The sequence below is a fragment of the Entelurus aequoreus genome, linkage group LG24 (genome assembly GCF_033978785.1).
Source record: "Entelurus aequoreus isolate RoL-2023_Sb linkage group LG24, RoL_Eaeq_v1.1, whole genome shotgun sequence".
Classification (NCBI taxonomy): domain Eukaryota; kingdom Metazoa; phylum Chordata; class Actinopteri; order Syngnathiformes; family Syngnathidae; genus Entelurus; species Entelurus aequoreus.
In genome coordinates this window covers 27615853-27633923 of record NC_084754.1, presented here as the reverse complement: position 1 = coordinate 27633923, position 18071 = coordinate 27615853, and the positions used below count along the sequence as shown (strand labels likewise).

Sequence of the window (18071 nt, the reverse complement as noted above, 5' to 3'; positions counted from 1 at the left end):
ACCATGTAGTTAAGCCATAAGATATGTGTGAAAGAATCATTGAATTCATAAAAGTAAAAGCACAGCTGAGAGTTAAGCAGTTTCTTATCATCTTAAAACAGCCTAGGTTTGCCTTCAGGGTTTTACACATTTTCTTAATGTGACTTTTAAAATTCAGCTGATAGTCTATGATTATGCCCAAATATTTGACTTCAGATACTTGTTCAATGAGCTCCTCATAAATTTTTATATTCAGGTTTGTTTGAGGTAGCTTTTTTATGGAGAAGCAGACAGAGTTAGTCTTTTTAGTGTTTAGGGTTAAACACTGTGCATACATCTGGTAGGTCACTGATGTATAGACTGAAAAGTATCGGTCCCAAGACACTACCCTGACGTATCCCTGTTTCAATTTTGCGGAAGGAAGATCTCACATTATTAATGGTGACACATTGTTCACGGCCCTTTAGATATGACTCAAACCACGACAATGACTGTTTGGATAAGTTGAATTTAGTTAGTTTTGAAATTAAAATGTCGTAATTGACTGCATCAAATGCTTTTTTTAAGTCTAGAAATACTGCTATGTACCAAATAAAATTGCTTCGAGGTCGGTAAGCACAACCAGAATTATTCCGTACATTAGGCGCACCGGGTTATAAGGCGCACTGTCGATTTTATAGAAAATGAAAGGATTGTAAGTCCGCCATATAGTCCGAAAAATACGGTATGTTGTTTATTTAGTATGTGGCGATCGAATCCTAATGACTACGTTTGACTTGGGCAGCCAAACACGCCTCTGATCAGAACTCTTCTATGACAGATCTGCGATTTCATTTCAAATATATGTCATTGAGTCTGCTTCTAAATAATTTTGTTTGGCGGCACTATTACTTATAAGTAATTAGAGCTACAGGTACTTCTACTTATTACTAATAATAATAATAATAATATCTGGGATTTATATAGCGCTTTTCTAAGTACCCAAAGTCGCTTTACATGTCAAAAACCCATCATTCATTCACACCCGGTGGTGGTAAGCTACTTTCATAGCCACAGCTGCCCTGGGGTAGACTGACGGAAGCGTGGCTGCCAATTTGCGCCTACGGCTCCTCCGACCACCACCTATCATTCATTCAACATTCATTCACCGGTGTGAGCGGCACCGGGGGCAAGGGTGAAGTGTCCTGCCCAAGGACACAACGGCATGGTAAGAGGCGGGGAGTGAACCTGCAACCCTCAGGTTTCTGACACGGGCGCTCAACCCACTACGCCATGCCGCCCCACTAATGTATTAGTACTATTACTGCACTTTCTTTGGCAACAATATTTGTGTCTACATAGAGTACATATGTTGTTGTTTACACTGGTTATCGTAAAAATGTTTAAACAAAAACAAAACATATTTTGATTAAGGCATTGATTGAAAAAAACACTCACAGAGTTGACATTTTTTGCGGACAGTTTGGTCCACCAGTTCAAAAATGCCATCTGCACCCCTGATGTGTTACATACTCCGCAGCAAGCAACACAAATGTTAAAAACAATGGGAGTGCAGAAAGATATGGGCATTTTCTCGCCAAAACAAAGCCAATATATAACAAGTCCTACTATGCAAAACCAACATATCTTACCTGTTGGTACTTGGTTTGGTGTATTTGAGATCCGCGTATGTCCGAACATTTGAAATCAAACCATGTAATGGAGGGGATACATCCATCCATTTTCTACCGCTTGTCCCTTTTGGGGTCGCGGGGGGTGCTGGAGCCTATCTCAGCTGCATTCGGGCGGAAGGCTGGGTACACCCTGGACAAGTCGCCACCTCATCGCAGGGCCAACACAGATAGACAGACAACATTCACACTCACATTCACACACTAGGGCCAATTTAGTGTTGCCAATCAACCTATCCCCAGGTGCATGTTTTTGGCGGTCTTGTGCTTCTCTCCCTCCGTGTTGATTGTCTCGTGTTTCATGTCGATCGAGCAGCCTCCCTACGAGCTGTGCATCTGCTCTCCCCTGTGTTCCCTCGGCTTCAATGACTGCCTCTTGGATCTCGACCTCCCGCTTGGACACGGACCTTCTACGCCTCGCTATAGCCCCCAACTTCCTGCCTGCTCACGGACCTGAGATCGGTAGGTTGTGAGTTCAAACCCCGGCCGAGTCATACCAAAGACTATAAAAAAATAGGAGCCATTACCTCCCTGCTTGGCACTCAGCATCAAGGGTTGGAATTGCGGGTTAAATCACCAAAATGATTCCCCACTGCTCCCCTCACCTCCCAGGGGGTGAACAAGGGGATGGGTCAAATGCAGAGGACAAATTTCACCACACCTAGTGTGTGTGACAATCATTGGTACTTTAACTTTAACTTTAACTTAACCTCCGAGCTCTGCCTTGTCCCTCTTGATCCTCCGCCTCTTACTGAACACTACCGGTAACACTCTACAGCTAATCCCCACACATAGTCCCACAAACACACACTTTTTGATTTAGTCACACTCAATTCTGTAGTTTAGTTATATTATTGTTTGTCATTTATATATATATATCCTATATATATACAAACCCTGTTTCCATATGAGTTGGGAAATTGTGTTTTTTTTGCAAATAATAATAAACTTAGAATTTCATGGCTGCAACACGTGCCAAAGTAGTTGGGAACGGGCATGTTCACCACTGTGTTACATGGCCTTTCCTTTTAACAACACTCAGTAAACGTTTGGGAACTGAGGAAACACATTTTTTAAGCTTCTCAGGTGGAATTATTTCCCCTTCTTGCTTGATGTACAGCTTAAGTTGTTCAAAAGTCTGGGGGTCTCCGTTGTGGTATTTTAAGCTTCATAATGCGCCACACATTTTCATTGGGAGACAGGTCTGGACTACAGACAAGCCAGTCTAGTACCCGCACTCTTTTACTATGAAGCCACATTGATGTAACACGTGGCTTGGCATTGTCTTGCTAAAATAAGCAGGGGCGCCCATGGTAACGTTGCTTGGATGGCAACATATGTTGCTCCAAAACCTGTATGTACCTTTCAGCATTAATGGCGCCGTCACTGATGTGTAAGTTACCCGTGTCTTGGACACTAAAACAAACCCCCATACCATCACAGATGCTGGCTTTTCAACTTTGCGGCTATAATAATCCGGATGGTTCTTTTCCTCTTTGGTCCGGAGGACACGACGTCCACAGTTTCCAAAAACAATTTGAAATGTGGACTCGTCAGACCACAGAACACTTTTCCACTTTGTATCAGTCCATCTTAAATGAGCTCAGGCCCAGCGAAGCCGACGGCGTTTCTGGGTGTTGTTGATAAATGGTTTTTGCCTTGCATTGGAGAGTTTTAACTTGCACTTACAGATGTAGCGACCAACTGTAGTTACTGACAGTGGGTTTCTGAAGTGTTCCTGAGCCCATGGGGTGATATCCTTTACACACTGATGTCGCTTGTCACGGGCTTAACTGCTTACGTGCAGTGATTTCTCCAGATTCTGAACCCTTTGATGATATTACGGACCGTAGATGGTGAAATCCCTAAATTCCTTGCAGTAGCTGATTGAGAAAGGTTTTTCTTAAAACTGTTCAACAATTTGCTCACGCATTTGTTGACAAAGTGGTGACCCTCGCCCCATCCTTGTTTGTGAATGACTGAGCATTTCATGGAATCTACTTGTATACCCAATCATGGCACCCACCTGTTCCCAATTTGCCTGTTCACCTGTGGGATGTTCCAAATAAGTGTTTGATGAGCATTCCTCAACTTTATCAGTATTTATTGCCACCTTTCCCAACTTCTTTGTCACGTGTTGCTGGCTTCAGATTCTAAAGTTAATGATTATTTGCAAAAAAAAAAATGTTTATCAGTTTGAACATCAAATATGTTGTCTTTGTAGCATATTCATCTGAATATGGGTTGAAAACATACTTGCCAACCCTCCCGTTTTTAGCGGGAGAATGCCGATACTCAGCGCCTCTCCCGACAACCTCCCGGCAGAGATTTTCTCCCGACAAACTCCCGGTATTCAGCCGGAGCTGAAGGCCACGCCCCCTCCAGCTCAATGCGGACCTGAGACTGAGTGGGGACAGCCTGTTCTCACGTCCGCTTTCCCACAATATAAACAGCTTGCCTGCCCAATGACGTCATAACATCTAGGGCTTTTAGAGAGTAGAGTGCACAACTGCGCACACAACAAGGAGACCACAACAATCAATCAAACGAAGCAGAAGAACGAGGAAATTACCGACATGGCGACGCCGTCGACGAGCAAGATGAAGAAATACGCTTGCAAGTTCCAAAACAAATGGAAACAATAATTTCAGTTCATCCAGGACAGTTTGAAGGGGAAGGTGTATGTTGCCTGTAAATTTTGTAGTACAGACTTCTCCATTGAACACGGTGGCCGAAATGATATACTCATCATGAACGGAGAAGTTAAACAGGACAATACTGCCATCTAATGGATAGCCACCGGAACACTGAAATTCAAGTATTTTTTTTTTTTCCTATGTAAATAAAATATATATATATATATATATATATATATATATATATATATATATATATATATATATATATATATATATATATATATATATATATATATATATATATATATATATATATATACATATATATACATATATATATATATATATATATATATATATTTATTTTTTTTCCTATGTAAATAAAAAATATATATATATATATATATATATATATATATATATATATATATATATATATATATACATATATATATATATATATATATATATATATATATATAGCTAGAATTCACTGAAAGTCAAGTATTTCATACATATATATATATATATATATATATATATAGCTAGAATTCACTGAAAGTCAAGTATTTCATACATATATATATATATATATATATATATATATATATATATATATATATATATATATATATATATATATATATATATATATATATATATATATATGAAATATATATGAAATACTCGAGTTGGTGAATTCTAGCTGTAAATAACCGCGCCCCCAACCACGCCCCCCGCCCCCAAACCCCCCCCCCCCCCCCCTACCCCCACCTCCCGATATTGGAGGTCTCAAGGTTGGCAAGTATGGTTGAAAGTGATTCGCAAATCATTGTATTCTGTTTATATTTACATCTAACACAATTTCCCAACTCATATGGAAACGGGGTTTGTATATAAATAAACATAGAGCTAAATAATATGCCGCTGCTGTCTGTGTCGTCTCCTCCTCCTGTACACAACACTGAATTTGTCCTTATTTTTAAGTTATCGTGCCGTGATTTCACCAGTCCGGTCCACTTTGGAGTAGATTTTTCTCCATGTGGCCCCCTATCTAAAATGAGTTTGACACCTCTGCGTTAAAGGTTTGTGGAAAACAGAATGTAACTAATAATGTAACTTGTAATCTAAAGTAGTTACTTTTTAAAGTAGTAATCAGTAAAAGTAAGTGTTGCAACCTTAGTTATATGTTGAGTAGAACAAAATGAAGGTGTCTAAAGGTATAACATTGAATTTAAAGTGGTACGGTGCTATCAAATCGTGATATCACAATATTAAGAGGAGTATTTTATCATGAAGGTGATGACTGTTACTGAAGTATACTTATAAGGATATATGTAGAAACACCAACATGCAATTCTTCATCTTGTCAAAACTTCAGTCCGTACTTAACAGTACTTGCCTCGTCTAATTAAGCACAAAAAAACCAACTCTACCTCTATAAGTGTTGCCAGGCTGGTAGGTTTCAGGATCCCCCTCCACTCTGAGACGGAACTCATGGTGTCCATCCCGCCGGGTCCCGTGTGTCTGAGCCCGGAGGATTCGCCCGCAGTAGCCGTCCGATCTACCTCCGGTGGGCTCTTCCACGAAAGCAATCGCGTCGCACACAAAACTCGACAGCATATAATAATGCAAAATCAGCAGCAGCAGCATTCCCATCTCGATGCCGGAAGCCCGTAAGTCTTCTAATCAACGGGGGAGCCGGGAGAAGGGGAGACTTTCCGCTGCTTATTTCGCAAGAACTCACATACAGCGGCGACACGGCGTGTCCGTCAGAAGTGGAGCTGATAGCGCCATTGACTGGGAGGCGCACTTTGGTGGAGGAGAGAGAGAGAGAGAGAGAGAGAGAGAGAGAGAGAGAGAGAGAGAGAGAGAGAGAGAGAGAGAGAGAGAGAGAGAGAGAGAGAGAGAGAGTGGGTGGGGGGGTCGAGGAGGGGGAGTAGTGAAAGGAGTTGCTGCTGATCCCAGATCAGCGAAGCAGCCTTTAACTGACAATAAATGAGTGCACACCCTTGTCTGTTTGGCTTAGAGAGGGAGGGAAGATCTTTAAACTCTCCTCCTCCATATCCAACACACACACACACACACACACACACACACACATTCTGGTATTTGTTCTTTTCTAGAGACCTCCGAAAAATGCCTACCTCTTTAGGACCACCCTTTCTAGATATATAAAGATTTCTATTTACGACATTAAAGGCCTACTGAAACACACTACTACCGACCAAGCAGTCTGATAGTTTATATATCAATGATGAAATCTTAACATTGCAACACATGCCAATACGGTTAACTTCCATCCATCCATCCATCCATCTTCTTCCGCTTATCCGAGGTCGGGTCGCGGGGGCAGCAGCCTAAGCAGGGAAGCCCAGACTTCCCTCTCCCCAGCCACTTCGTCTAGCTCTTCCCGGGGGATCCCGAGGCGTTCCCAGGCCAGCCGGTAGACATAGTCTTCCCAACGTGTCCTGGGTCTTCCCCGTGGCCTCCTACCGGTCGGACGTGCCCTAAACACCTCCCTAGGGAGGCGTTCGGGTGGCATCCTGACCAGATGCCCGAACCACCTCATCTGGCTCCTCTCGATGTGGAGGAGCAGTGGCTTAACTTATGAAGTGCAATTTTAAATGTCCCACTAAACTTCCGGTTGGAAACGTCTATGCATGATGACGTATGCGTGTGACGTCACGACGGCAACGGAAGTATTCGTACCCAATGTGTCACCATACAAACTGCTCTGTTTTCATCGAACAATTCCACAGTATTCTGGACATCTGTGTTGGTGAATCTTTTGCAATTTGTTTAATGAACAATGGAGATTGCAAAGAAGAAAGTTGTAGGTAGCGGCTGGCTGTAGCAACACAACAAAGAGGACTTACTTGGATAGCAGACATCTGTGATCGGGTGAAGTCCTTCGTCGCGCCGTCGATCGCTGGAACCCAGGTGAGCACGGGTGTTGATGAGCAGATGAGGGCTGGCTGGCGTAGGTGGAGCGCTAATGTTTTTATCATAGCTCTGTGAGGTCCGGTTGCTAAGTTGCTAAGTTAGCTTCAGCGTCGTTAGCAACAGCATTGTTAAGCTTTGCCAGGCTGAGAATTATTAACCGTGTAGTTACATGTCCATGGTTTAATAGTATTGTTGATCTTCTGTCTATCCTTCCAGTCAGGGATTTATTTATTTTGTTTCTATCTGCATTTGAGCCAGATGCTATCACGTTAGCTCAGTAGCTAAAGAGCTTTGCCGATGTATTGTCGTGGAGATAAAAGTCATGTGAATGTCCATTTCGCGTTCTCGACTCTCATTTTCAAGAGGATATAGTATCCGAGGTGGTTTAAAATACAAATCCGTGATCCACAATAGAAAACGGAGAGTGTGTGGAATCCAATGAGACCTTGTACCTAAGTTACGGTCAGAGCGAAAAAAGATACACCCTGCACTGCCTCTCTAGTCCTTCACTCTAACGTTGCTCATCCACAAATCTTTTTTCCTCGCTCAAATTAATGGGGTAATCGTCGCTTTCTCGGTCCGAATCTCTCTCGCTCCATTGTAAACAACGGGGAATTGTGAGGAATCCTTCCTTCTGTGACGTCACGCTACTTCCGGTATAGGCAAGGCTTTTTTTTAATCAGCGACCAAAAGTTGCGAACTTTATCGTCGTTGTTCTATACTAAATCCTTTCAGCAAAAATATGGCAATATCGCGAAATTATCAACTATGACACATAGAATGGATCTGCTATCCCTGTTTAAATAAAAAAAAATCATTTCAGTAGGCCTTTAATAATACATACATACCATGTAATTATAAAATAGGTAAGCTTTTAGTGAATTATTCCATCCATCCATCCATTTTCTACCGCTTGTCCCTTTTGGGGTCGCCGGGGGTGCTGGAGCCTATCTCAGCTGCATTCGGGCGGAAGGCGGGGTACACCCTGGACAAGTCGCCACCTCATCACAGGGCCAACACAGATAGACAGACAACATTCACACTCACATTCACACACTAGGGCCGATTTAGTGTTGCCAATCAACATATCCCCAGGTGCATGTTTTTGGGGGTGGGAGGAAGCCGGAGTACCCGGAGGGAACCCACGCAGTCATGGGGAGAACATGCAAACCCCACAAAGATTTATTTTTAATTTTTTTTGTTTATAAATTAATTATTATTTACTTCAACTTATTACAGTATGTCTTTGTATACATGTTTTAAAACAATGTTTTATTAATTTTGGCCAAAGCGAGCACTTTTCAATTTCTTACACACACTTGTTATTACATATGTTGGCCAGAGGGGGAGCACTTTGAATTTTTACACACACTTGTTATTTCATATGTTGACCAGAGCGGGAGCACTTTTAAAAGCGACACACAGTCAATTTGAAAAATCCCTCCTTTTTGGGACCACCCTAGTTTTAATAGATTTAATCACCAAGGGTGCACATGAGACATTCTCTATTGGATGCAATGGTTTTCTGTATTGGGACCATGATGTATGTCCTAACTTGTTCACCGGTCCTCATATGGAAGGTACTTTTCCTTGTCAATGTCTCAAGGAGGGTAGAAATACAAGAACACACACACACAGACACACACACATTTTATTGTATTTCTTACCTTCTTGAGACCTCCGAATAATGCCTACTTCTTTATTAGGACCACCCTTTCTAGATACATAAAGATTTGTATTTACAATTAATAATATATACATACTATGCAAATATAGAAAAGCTTGCTGTAAAAAATAAATTGGAATTTCACAAGGAAAAGGTCACAGTTTCTCAAGAAAAACTTTGAATTTTGGTGGTGTTATAAGAAAAGTCGTCATTTTACTCAACTTAAGTCAAAATGTTACGAGAAAAACTGAACATTTGTGCAATATTATGATAAAAGTTGGAATTTTACTCGATAACAGTCGCAATTTTACAAGAAAAAGCTTAACATTTTGGCAATTTTATGAAAAGAGTTGTAATTTTACTCGACAAAAGTCACAATGTTTTAAGAAAACTTTAAAATTTTGGCAATATTTTAATAATGATGGGAATTGTACTTGGCAAAATGATGACAAAACTCATAATTTTACTCAAAAAATGTCACTGTTTTACAAGAACAACCAAAAAATTGGCAATATTGTGATAAATGTCAGAATTTTATATGACAAATGTCACCATTTTGCATTAAAAAGTAATAATTTCACATAAAAAAGTAATAATTTTACGAGAAAATATTGCAATATTACAGAAGCAGAAAGAATATGAGAAGTTGTTCCCAATTTTATAAGAAAAAAATCGACACATTGTGAAAAAAAGAATGATTTTAGTTAATTGTATTTATTTATTTTTTTGTAATTGGTTTTTAATTGTCATTAATTACTTCGAGTTATTACAGTATGTCTCTATATACATATTTATTTTTTTAATTAATTTTGGCCAAAGACGGTGCATTTCAATTTCTTACACACACTTGTTATTACATATGTTGGCCAGAGGGGTAGCACTTCAAATTTTTACACACATTAGTTACTTTATATGTTGACCAGAGGGGGAGCACTTTTAAAAACAACACACAGTCAAATTAAAAAATCCCTCCTTTTTGGGACTACCCTAATTTTGATAGATTTCACCACCAGGGGTGCAAATGAGACATTCTCGATTAGATGCAATGGTTTTCCTTATTGGGACCATGATTTCGGTCCTAACTTGTTCACCGGTCCTCATATGGAAGGTACTTTTCCTTGTTGATGTCTCAAGAAGGGTAGAAATACAAGAACACACACACACACACGCAGGCAAGGCTTGTCTTTGCAGCTGTGCTCACTGGACTTCCCATGAACTCTGTGTAGCCTACAGTTTTTTTTTAAGCTGATTGTCTTCAATATTGTGGTTACAAAAGTAGCTGTAAAACTGCATTTGAAAAAAACGAGATCGACTGTTTTTATTGAATACGGCTAACAAAATAAGCTACTTTGGGGCCAAAGAAAGTTGGGAGTTCCGGTACTTGGATAAAGAAGGCTAGAAACTCAAGAAAAACTGAAAGGGTTAATTCGTAGCAATGAATGTAACCACAGGCAGTTGCCAGGGGCCCTAAAATGCCAAATACAAATTATAAATAAAGTGCTCTTCTATTGTAATAATTATTTATTAAAACACATTTAAATACTTACTGTCATGATCCGTTGCCCGGATCATGTTTTGTTCTGTTAGTTTGACTACCTCACTTCTGTTTTCAGCACCCCTGGGTTTGTGTGTTGGTTTCCGTGTGTGCTGATTAGTTTCACCTGCCTCTGATTAGTGTCCGGGACGCTCACCTGCTGCCGGGCACTAATCAGAGAGCTACTTATTCCCGTTTCTCGCCACAATCAGTCTGGCTTCCTTATTTGCAATATGCAACAGCTACATTGGATGATTTCTGGTTTTCTATGCTTTGATTCCTGTGCTAAGTCTCGTCTTAGCTTCCCGTGCGTTCGGCACGTGTCTCATTAGTTTGTTTCCTGTAGTTTTGTAGTTTTGTAGTTTTACCATGAATTGATTAACGTAGACCCCGACTTAAACAAGTTGAAAAACGTATTCGGGTGTTACCATTTAGTGGTCAATTGTACGGAATATGTACTGTACTGTGCAATCTACTAATAAAAGTTTCTATCAATCAAAAATTGTATTTTGTATGATTTATGAGAATTAAATCATATCTTACCTGCACGCTTCATCCGGAGTTTTCCGTCTGCATCCTAGGAGAACGACCCCCGCAGTAAGATGCGACCCAATCGTGACAATTACTGTATTTTACGGACTATGGAGCTCACCGTATTAGCCGCACTCACTATATTTGCAAAGAGAAAAACATAATTTGCCATATATTAGCCACACCGGACTACAAGTCGCAGATATGTTGGTTAAATGTGTTATTTACACAGAAATAGTATGTAACAGTTTATTTACATACCTTAATTGTTTCCAAACTGTGCCTACAACACGGCAGTAAAAGGGCTGATTAAACAAAACAGACGTCGTCATCATGGAGACACCAGCTGCGGACAGCTAGCTGTCCGTTCAGCTAGACAGACTCAATAACTCCACAGTGACGTTTTGATGAATTCAATGAGGAATTTGTGAAACGGAAACAGTACAAAATGAATTCCATTGTAAGTTAATACAAACCCCGTTTCCATATGAGTTGTGAAATTGTGTTGGATGTAAATATAAACGGAATACAATGATTTGCAAATCCTTTTCAACCCATATTCAATTGAATGCACTACAAAGACAACATATTTGATGTTCAAACTCTTAAACTTTATTTTTTTTACAAATAATAATTAACTTAGAATTTCATGGCTGCAACACGTGCCAAAGTAGTTGGGAAAGGGCATGTTCACCACTGTGTTGCATGGCCTTTCCTTTTAACAACACTCAGTAAATGTTTGGGAACTGAGGAGACACATTTTTTAAGCTTCTCAGGTGGAATTATTTCCCATTCTTGCTTGATGTACAGCTTAAGTTGTTAAACAGTCTGGAGGTCTCTGTTGTGGTATTTTAGGCTTCATAATGCGCCACACATTTTCAATGGGAGACAGGTCTGTACTACAGGCAGGCCAGTCTAGTACCCGCACTCTTTTACTATGAAGCCACGTTGATGTAACACGTGGCTTGGCATTGTCTTGCTGAAATAAGCAGGGGCGTCCATGGTAACGTTTCTTGGATGGCAACATATGTTGCTCCAAAACCTGTATGTACCTTTCAGCATTAATGGTGCCTTCGCAGATGTGTAAGTTACCCATGTCTTGGGCACTAATACACCCCCATACCATCACAGATGCTGGCTTTTCAACTTTGCGCCTATAACAATCCGGATGGTTCTTTTCCTCTTTGGTCCGGAGGACACGACGTCCACAGTTTCCAAAAACAATTTGAAATGTGGACTCGCCAGACCACGGAACACTTTTCCACTTTGTATCAGTCCATCTTAGATGAGTTCAGGCCCAGCGAAGCCGACAGCGTTTCTGGGTGCTGTTGATAAACTGTTTTTGCCTTGCATAGGAGAGTTTTAACTTGCACTTACAGATGTAACGAACAACTGTAGTTACTGACAGTGGGTTTTTGAAGTGTTCCTGAGCCCATGTGGTGATATCCTTTACACACTGATGTCGCTTGTTGATGCAGTACAGCCTGAGGGATCGAAGGTCACGGGCTTAGCTGCTTACGTGCAGTGATTTCTCCAGATTCTCTGAACCCTTTGATGATATTACGGACCGTAGATGGAGAAATCCCTAAATTCCTTGCAATAGCTGGTTGAGAAACTGTTCAACAATTTGCTCACGCATTTGTTGACAAAGTGGTGACCCTCGCCCCATCCTTGTTTGTGAATGACTGAGCATTTCATGGAATCTACTTTTATACCCAATCATGGCACCCACCTGTTCCCAATTTGCCTGTTCACCTGTGGGATGTTCCAAATAAGTGTTTGATGAGCATTCCTCAACTTTATCAGTATTTATTGCCACCTTTCCCAACTTCTTTGTCACGTGTTGCTGGCATCAAATTCCAAACTTAATGATTATTTGCAAAAAATAAAAAGTTTATCAGTTTGAACATCAAATATGTTGTCTTTGTAGCATATTCAACTGAATATGGGTTGAAAATGATTTGCAAACCATTGTATTCCGTTTATATTTACATCTAACACAATTTCCCAACTAATATGGAAATGGGGTTTGTAATACTAACTAATACTAGCACAGACACTTGTAAACGTGTCAACAACATGGCTTCTCCTTCAATAAAAGTAAAAGTGATATTACATTTTCATTTGTTCGTTTTGTGTTTGTCACATTGTTTTGTTTTCGCATTTGGAAACGATAATAATTCTCAGGAAAATGTGTTTTGTGCTCATGTTTTTGGGTGTATGGAATGGTTTATTTGGATTTACATAATTTCTTATGGGTATACAATGGTTCAGTTTTCGCACAGTTGGATTTTGTCGTTTCTTTTGTAACAGATTAGTAATGAAAACTGAGCTAGTGTAAAAAAAAAAAAAAGTTTTGACCTAGGTAGTGGTTCATAGCTACATGGAGGAAGGACGTCATCGCCGCTCATTCTCGCCAACCTGTCACCCTTCATCATGTCTCCCAAATTGCAAGACAGACTAATACTCTAATTAATACAAGACACTCGACCACTGCAAACATCATCAATGATAAAGATCGTAACCGTTAATATTAGAAAAAATCTGCTCTTATGAAATCACGTATGATAAATTACCTTTTGATTTGATAAAGTAGTATTTAATCTGTTTATAACTGTATTTTATATAATATTGCCTATGTGCCGTGTGAGTGTAGGTGTTCATTCAGGTTTACTTTAGGTATAGATTAACTAAAAACCAACCCACCGTACAAAGTGTCGTAGAAACGGGGCTTGTTCGTAAACAGAGGACATCCTGCATCACTTTTTATCAGGCAATGATAATGTTACGTTCCGGTGTGTGTTTGGAACACGGAATGCAGGGACGGCAGGCAAGTGCAGAAAATAATCCCTTTTTATTACGGAAAATGAAGTTAACACAAAAAACAAAGATGTGCGGCTGTGAAGTGTACAGTGAGTCAACATATGTGAGGGGCTAAAGAAATAGATGGATGCCTAGTGATTAATAACAAACTGGGGGAAAGAAAACGTGGGCGGAAAACAAAGACAGACAGGAAGTACAACAAAAAATAAAAGCATTTTCCGGAAAATACAAAATACAGGAAACTAATAATAATGTCCCAACTGCCATGTGGGATCATGACAGATAAGCTGATGATATTTCCGGTAAATCTAGGTAATATATCAGAAACAACTTTATTCATTTAAATGTAAGGAACTACATACAGTTCGATGACTTCATTTTCATACATGCTGTGACAATCCTGCACTTTTTACTACAACAAGCAAGCGGGGCTGCGAGTATCTTTGAGCTATAAGAGTTCCAGGTGCTATTGTGTTACTCTCTTCACAGCGCCTACTTCACTCTTGCTTCTCCTTAAGTTTTATTACGTAGTAAAAGACAAAGTCAGAAGGGATTATGGAAATGCAGGATTTAAACTCTTATCTTTGCTGTGTGGCCTGAAGCAGACAGCATCATGGCTGCATGCATTTTTCCCTCTGCTATATAGTTCCTTTTTGACATTTGCAAGTCATCATTTTAATTCAGCAGAAGAAAAATATGCTAAAACTTTGACTGACTTTTGTGACAAGATCACCTGAAACATTTTACACAGTGACTGTACTGCGAAACTTTCTTCGCCAGTTCTTAATGGTAACGGCCACATTACATACTAGCATAGGTGGGTACAATAGCCAAAATTGTAATTAAGTAAAGTAATGTTACTTAGGAGTAATGTGAATGTACTTTCGTAAATAAAAGAATGATCTGATAAAGAAAACGCATTGAAATGAGAAAGTGTGTCCAAACTTTTTGCCTGTACTGTATATATATATATATATATATATATATATATATATATATATATATATATATATATATATATATATATATATATATATATATATATATATATATATATATATATATATATATCCATCCATCCATTTTCTACCGCTTATTCCCTTCGGGGTTTATGTACAAGTCAATTTACTGTAACTAAATGTAGGGCTATATATATATATATATATATATATACACAAGTCAATTTACTGTAAATAAATGTAGTGATTAGAATAAAAACGTAATGTAACAAAGTAAAAGAAGCGATTCTTACTCAAAAAAACTCGAGTAAAAGTAAAAAGTATGTTGCATTAGACATTGTTTTCCAAAAAGTTACTTAAGTAAATGTAACAAAGAAATTGTAGCGTGTTACTACCCACCTCTGCATAATAGAAACAAATAGGAAGCCTCAAAATAATAATAAAAACCCATGACACACTTGCTACTATATTTACAAACACTATAAAGACATATTATTTCATGCCTCTCGCAAATTATGAGTGACAGTAGCCACCCTTGCACACTAGAGATAAACAAAATGACTTGAAATAAGTCTCAAAATAATCCATACAAATGTACAAATACTGAAACCGTGTGAGCGCAGGCCATCAGAGGCCAGAAGAGGGAGGGGGAATTGCACCCAAGTTTGGTCTTGTGTGAGTACAACATAAGTGTGTCTAAATCTCCACAGGTTTGTATAATTGGAACCAGTTTGTGGCGAGAGCTGGAGATGTTTAAACTAAACACGACTGACCTGCATGGCTCTGTGTGATGGAGCCCATCTGGAAAGGAACATAAACTGCTTCACAGCCTCGACAGAGGTGTAAAAAGCAATCCAGTCACCTTTGAATCTGAGATAAAACCCGCCAGTGAAAATACACTTCAAAAGTCTTACTAAACCTTGGAGGTTAACCTGCCATTTTGCGTGGCAAACAAGACGTTGGTATATCTCACCACACTTCAGTATAGTCTCCTGAGAACCAACATCTTTGGCAAAGGACATTTATTTTGTCAGTTACACATGTCAGAAAAATTAACCCTCCAAAACACAAATGTCCACTGCAGAGGATGCTGGATGTCAGGAGTTTATTTACAGAAGACCACTTACTGTATATGATGACAACAATGCAAGGGTGGAGGTTGTTTTTTTGATTGCCATTAAATACACAATACATACTTTAATCATGTATCATCAAGTGCATATTATTGTATTTTCTTATTTTTTGGACTTGTACTACAAAATGTTTTCAGTATAGTACGACTCACGACTCAATGCAGAATCAGTGAGCACCCTGATCTTGTTTCCCTGTATCACGGCACCGTCTGGGGGTGATGGGAGACACCTGAAACCAGTCGTCAGATGTTGATATAGCAGACCCGTGACCGTGTGAAACAGCTGTTGCGATTAAAACTCTTTGCATTGGACAGATTTCATTGTGTTTAAAAGGCACGTACGGGTCATACCCTCCCCCTTTTTGATTTGTGTTTTTTTAAAGGGAAACTGCACTTTTTCCTTGGAATTTTGCCCATTGTTCACAATCATCATGAAAGACAAAAAGACAGGTATTTTTTTAATGTATTCTAACTCATAAATAAATGTAAATAAAAGTCAGCCTACAATGAAATGAATGGGAGGTCCTCCATTCCTCTCATAAAGCCCTCTAAATATCCATTAAAAAAACTCCAACAATACTCCATTTACATTTTGTGACTTGAACATTAACCAAGTATTAGTGATATTGTTATTATAAGCGCTAACGCAGACAAACATTTTATAGCGGCGCCATGATCACAGAGAGCTAACTAGCTTCCATCCAGTTTCTACCGCTTGTCCCTTTCGGGGTCGCGGGGGGTGCTGGAGCCTATCTCAGGCGGGGTACACCCTGGACAAGTCGCCACCTCAACGCAGGGCCAACACAGATAGACAGACAACATTCACACTCACATTCACACACTAGGGCCAATTTAGTGTTGCCAATCAACCTATCCCCAGGTGCATGTCTTTGGAGGTGGGAGGAAGCCGGAGTACCCGGAGGGAACCCACGCAGTCACGGGGAGAACATGCAAACTCCACACAGAAAGGTGCTCGTGAAAGTTTATTCGAGATCATAAATAATGCCTCTCACCTTGATAGTAGAAGGAAGAGGACATAATCGGACAAGTTGGTCAACTTCGGCATCCAATTTAGACTCGGGAATGGCAAGAAAGATATTTAAAGACACTCTCATTTTACTTTGCCAGGATTATGTGTCATTCTTCATCTAAACTGAATTATATCAACATCCTATCAGTCGGCATCCCAGTGACAGCAGACATTGTACAGTTAAGTGATGTTTTATAATGGTTGTTGGCTCTCATGAAGTCTGCAGTGAGTTGTAATCAGTGATGTTGAAGAAAAAAGCAAACATGTTTTCTTCTTGCTCGGGGTGTGTAACAGAAAACAATAGAGAAGTGTTTCCTTAAAGTCACATTTAAGTTAATCATTTGCCAGGATTATTTTACTTAATCACTTCTGAGTAGACCAGGAGTAGGGAACCTATGGCTCTAGAGCCAGATGTGGCTCTTTTGATGACTGCATCTGGCTCTCAGATAATTCTTAGCTTAGACATTGCTTAACACAATAAGTAATGAATAATTCCGCCGGTAATCAGTTTTAAAAATAACGTTCAAAATATAAAACATTCTCATGCATTTTAATCCATCCATCCGTTTTCTACTGCACCTGTTCAAGAAGTCGTAATATTGGTAAGAAGTATTTTATTTGTTATTGGTTAGCTTCAGAATAACAATGTTATTAAAAAGAATAAGAGACTTATTATACTCTAAAAATGTTGGTCTTACTTAAAAATGCACACATTTAGTTGTATTCAGTGTTAAAAATATTATATGGCTCTCACGGAAATACATTTTAAAATATTTGGCTTTCATGGCTCTCTCAGCCAAAAAGGTTCCCGACCCCTGGAGTAGACTGATCATAGTTCTGCATGACTGCGTCTAATATTTTATGTTGCTTTCTGTGAGGCATTTGTCTTTTGGAAACATATGAATGCACTAAAATCCAACAAGGTGTCACGACCCTACTAGGACTCTGGACACAGATGCAGGATTTCTGAAAACAGTTTATTCTCAGAAGGGGAGGGGTCCAAAACGGGAGAAACGAAACAGGCTATCAATAACAGAACTAACCTGACCTCTAAACTAACAAAAATATCAATAAACTCAAAACGCTCCGGCTGCGGAGGAAAAAAAGGTGCTATGAATACAATATGCAAAATTCAACAAAAAGCGCTCCAAAGGAGGAAATG

General features: G+C 39.4%; 1 protein-coding gene across 2 annotated transcripts in view; it reads right to left on the bottom strand.

The window, feature by feature from the left end:
* The window catches only part of spon1b (spondin 1b), a 158547-nt gene extending 152458 nt beyond the window's left edge, over positions 1-6089 (bottom strand). For both annotated transcript variants that reach the window (XM_062036084.1, XM_062036085.1), the window contains exon 1: positions 5725-6089. In XM_062036084.1, coding sequence (XP_061892068.1) covers positions 5725-5947 — 223 coding nt within the window. In that variant the 5' untranslated portion in view covers positions 5948-6089. The remainder of the gene's footprint in view (positions 1-5724) is intronic.
* Between the last annotated feature and the right edge of the window lie 11982 nt (positions 6090-18071).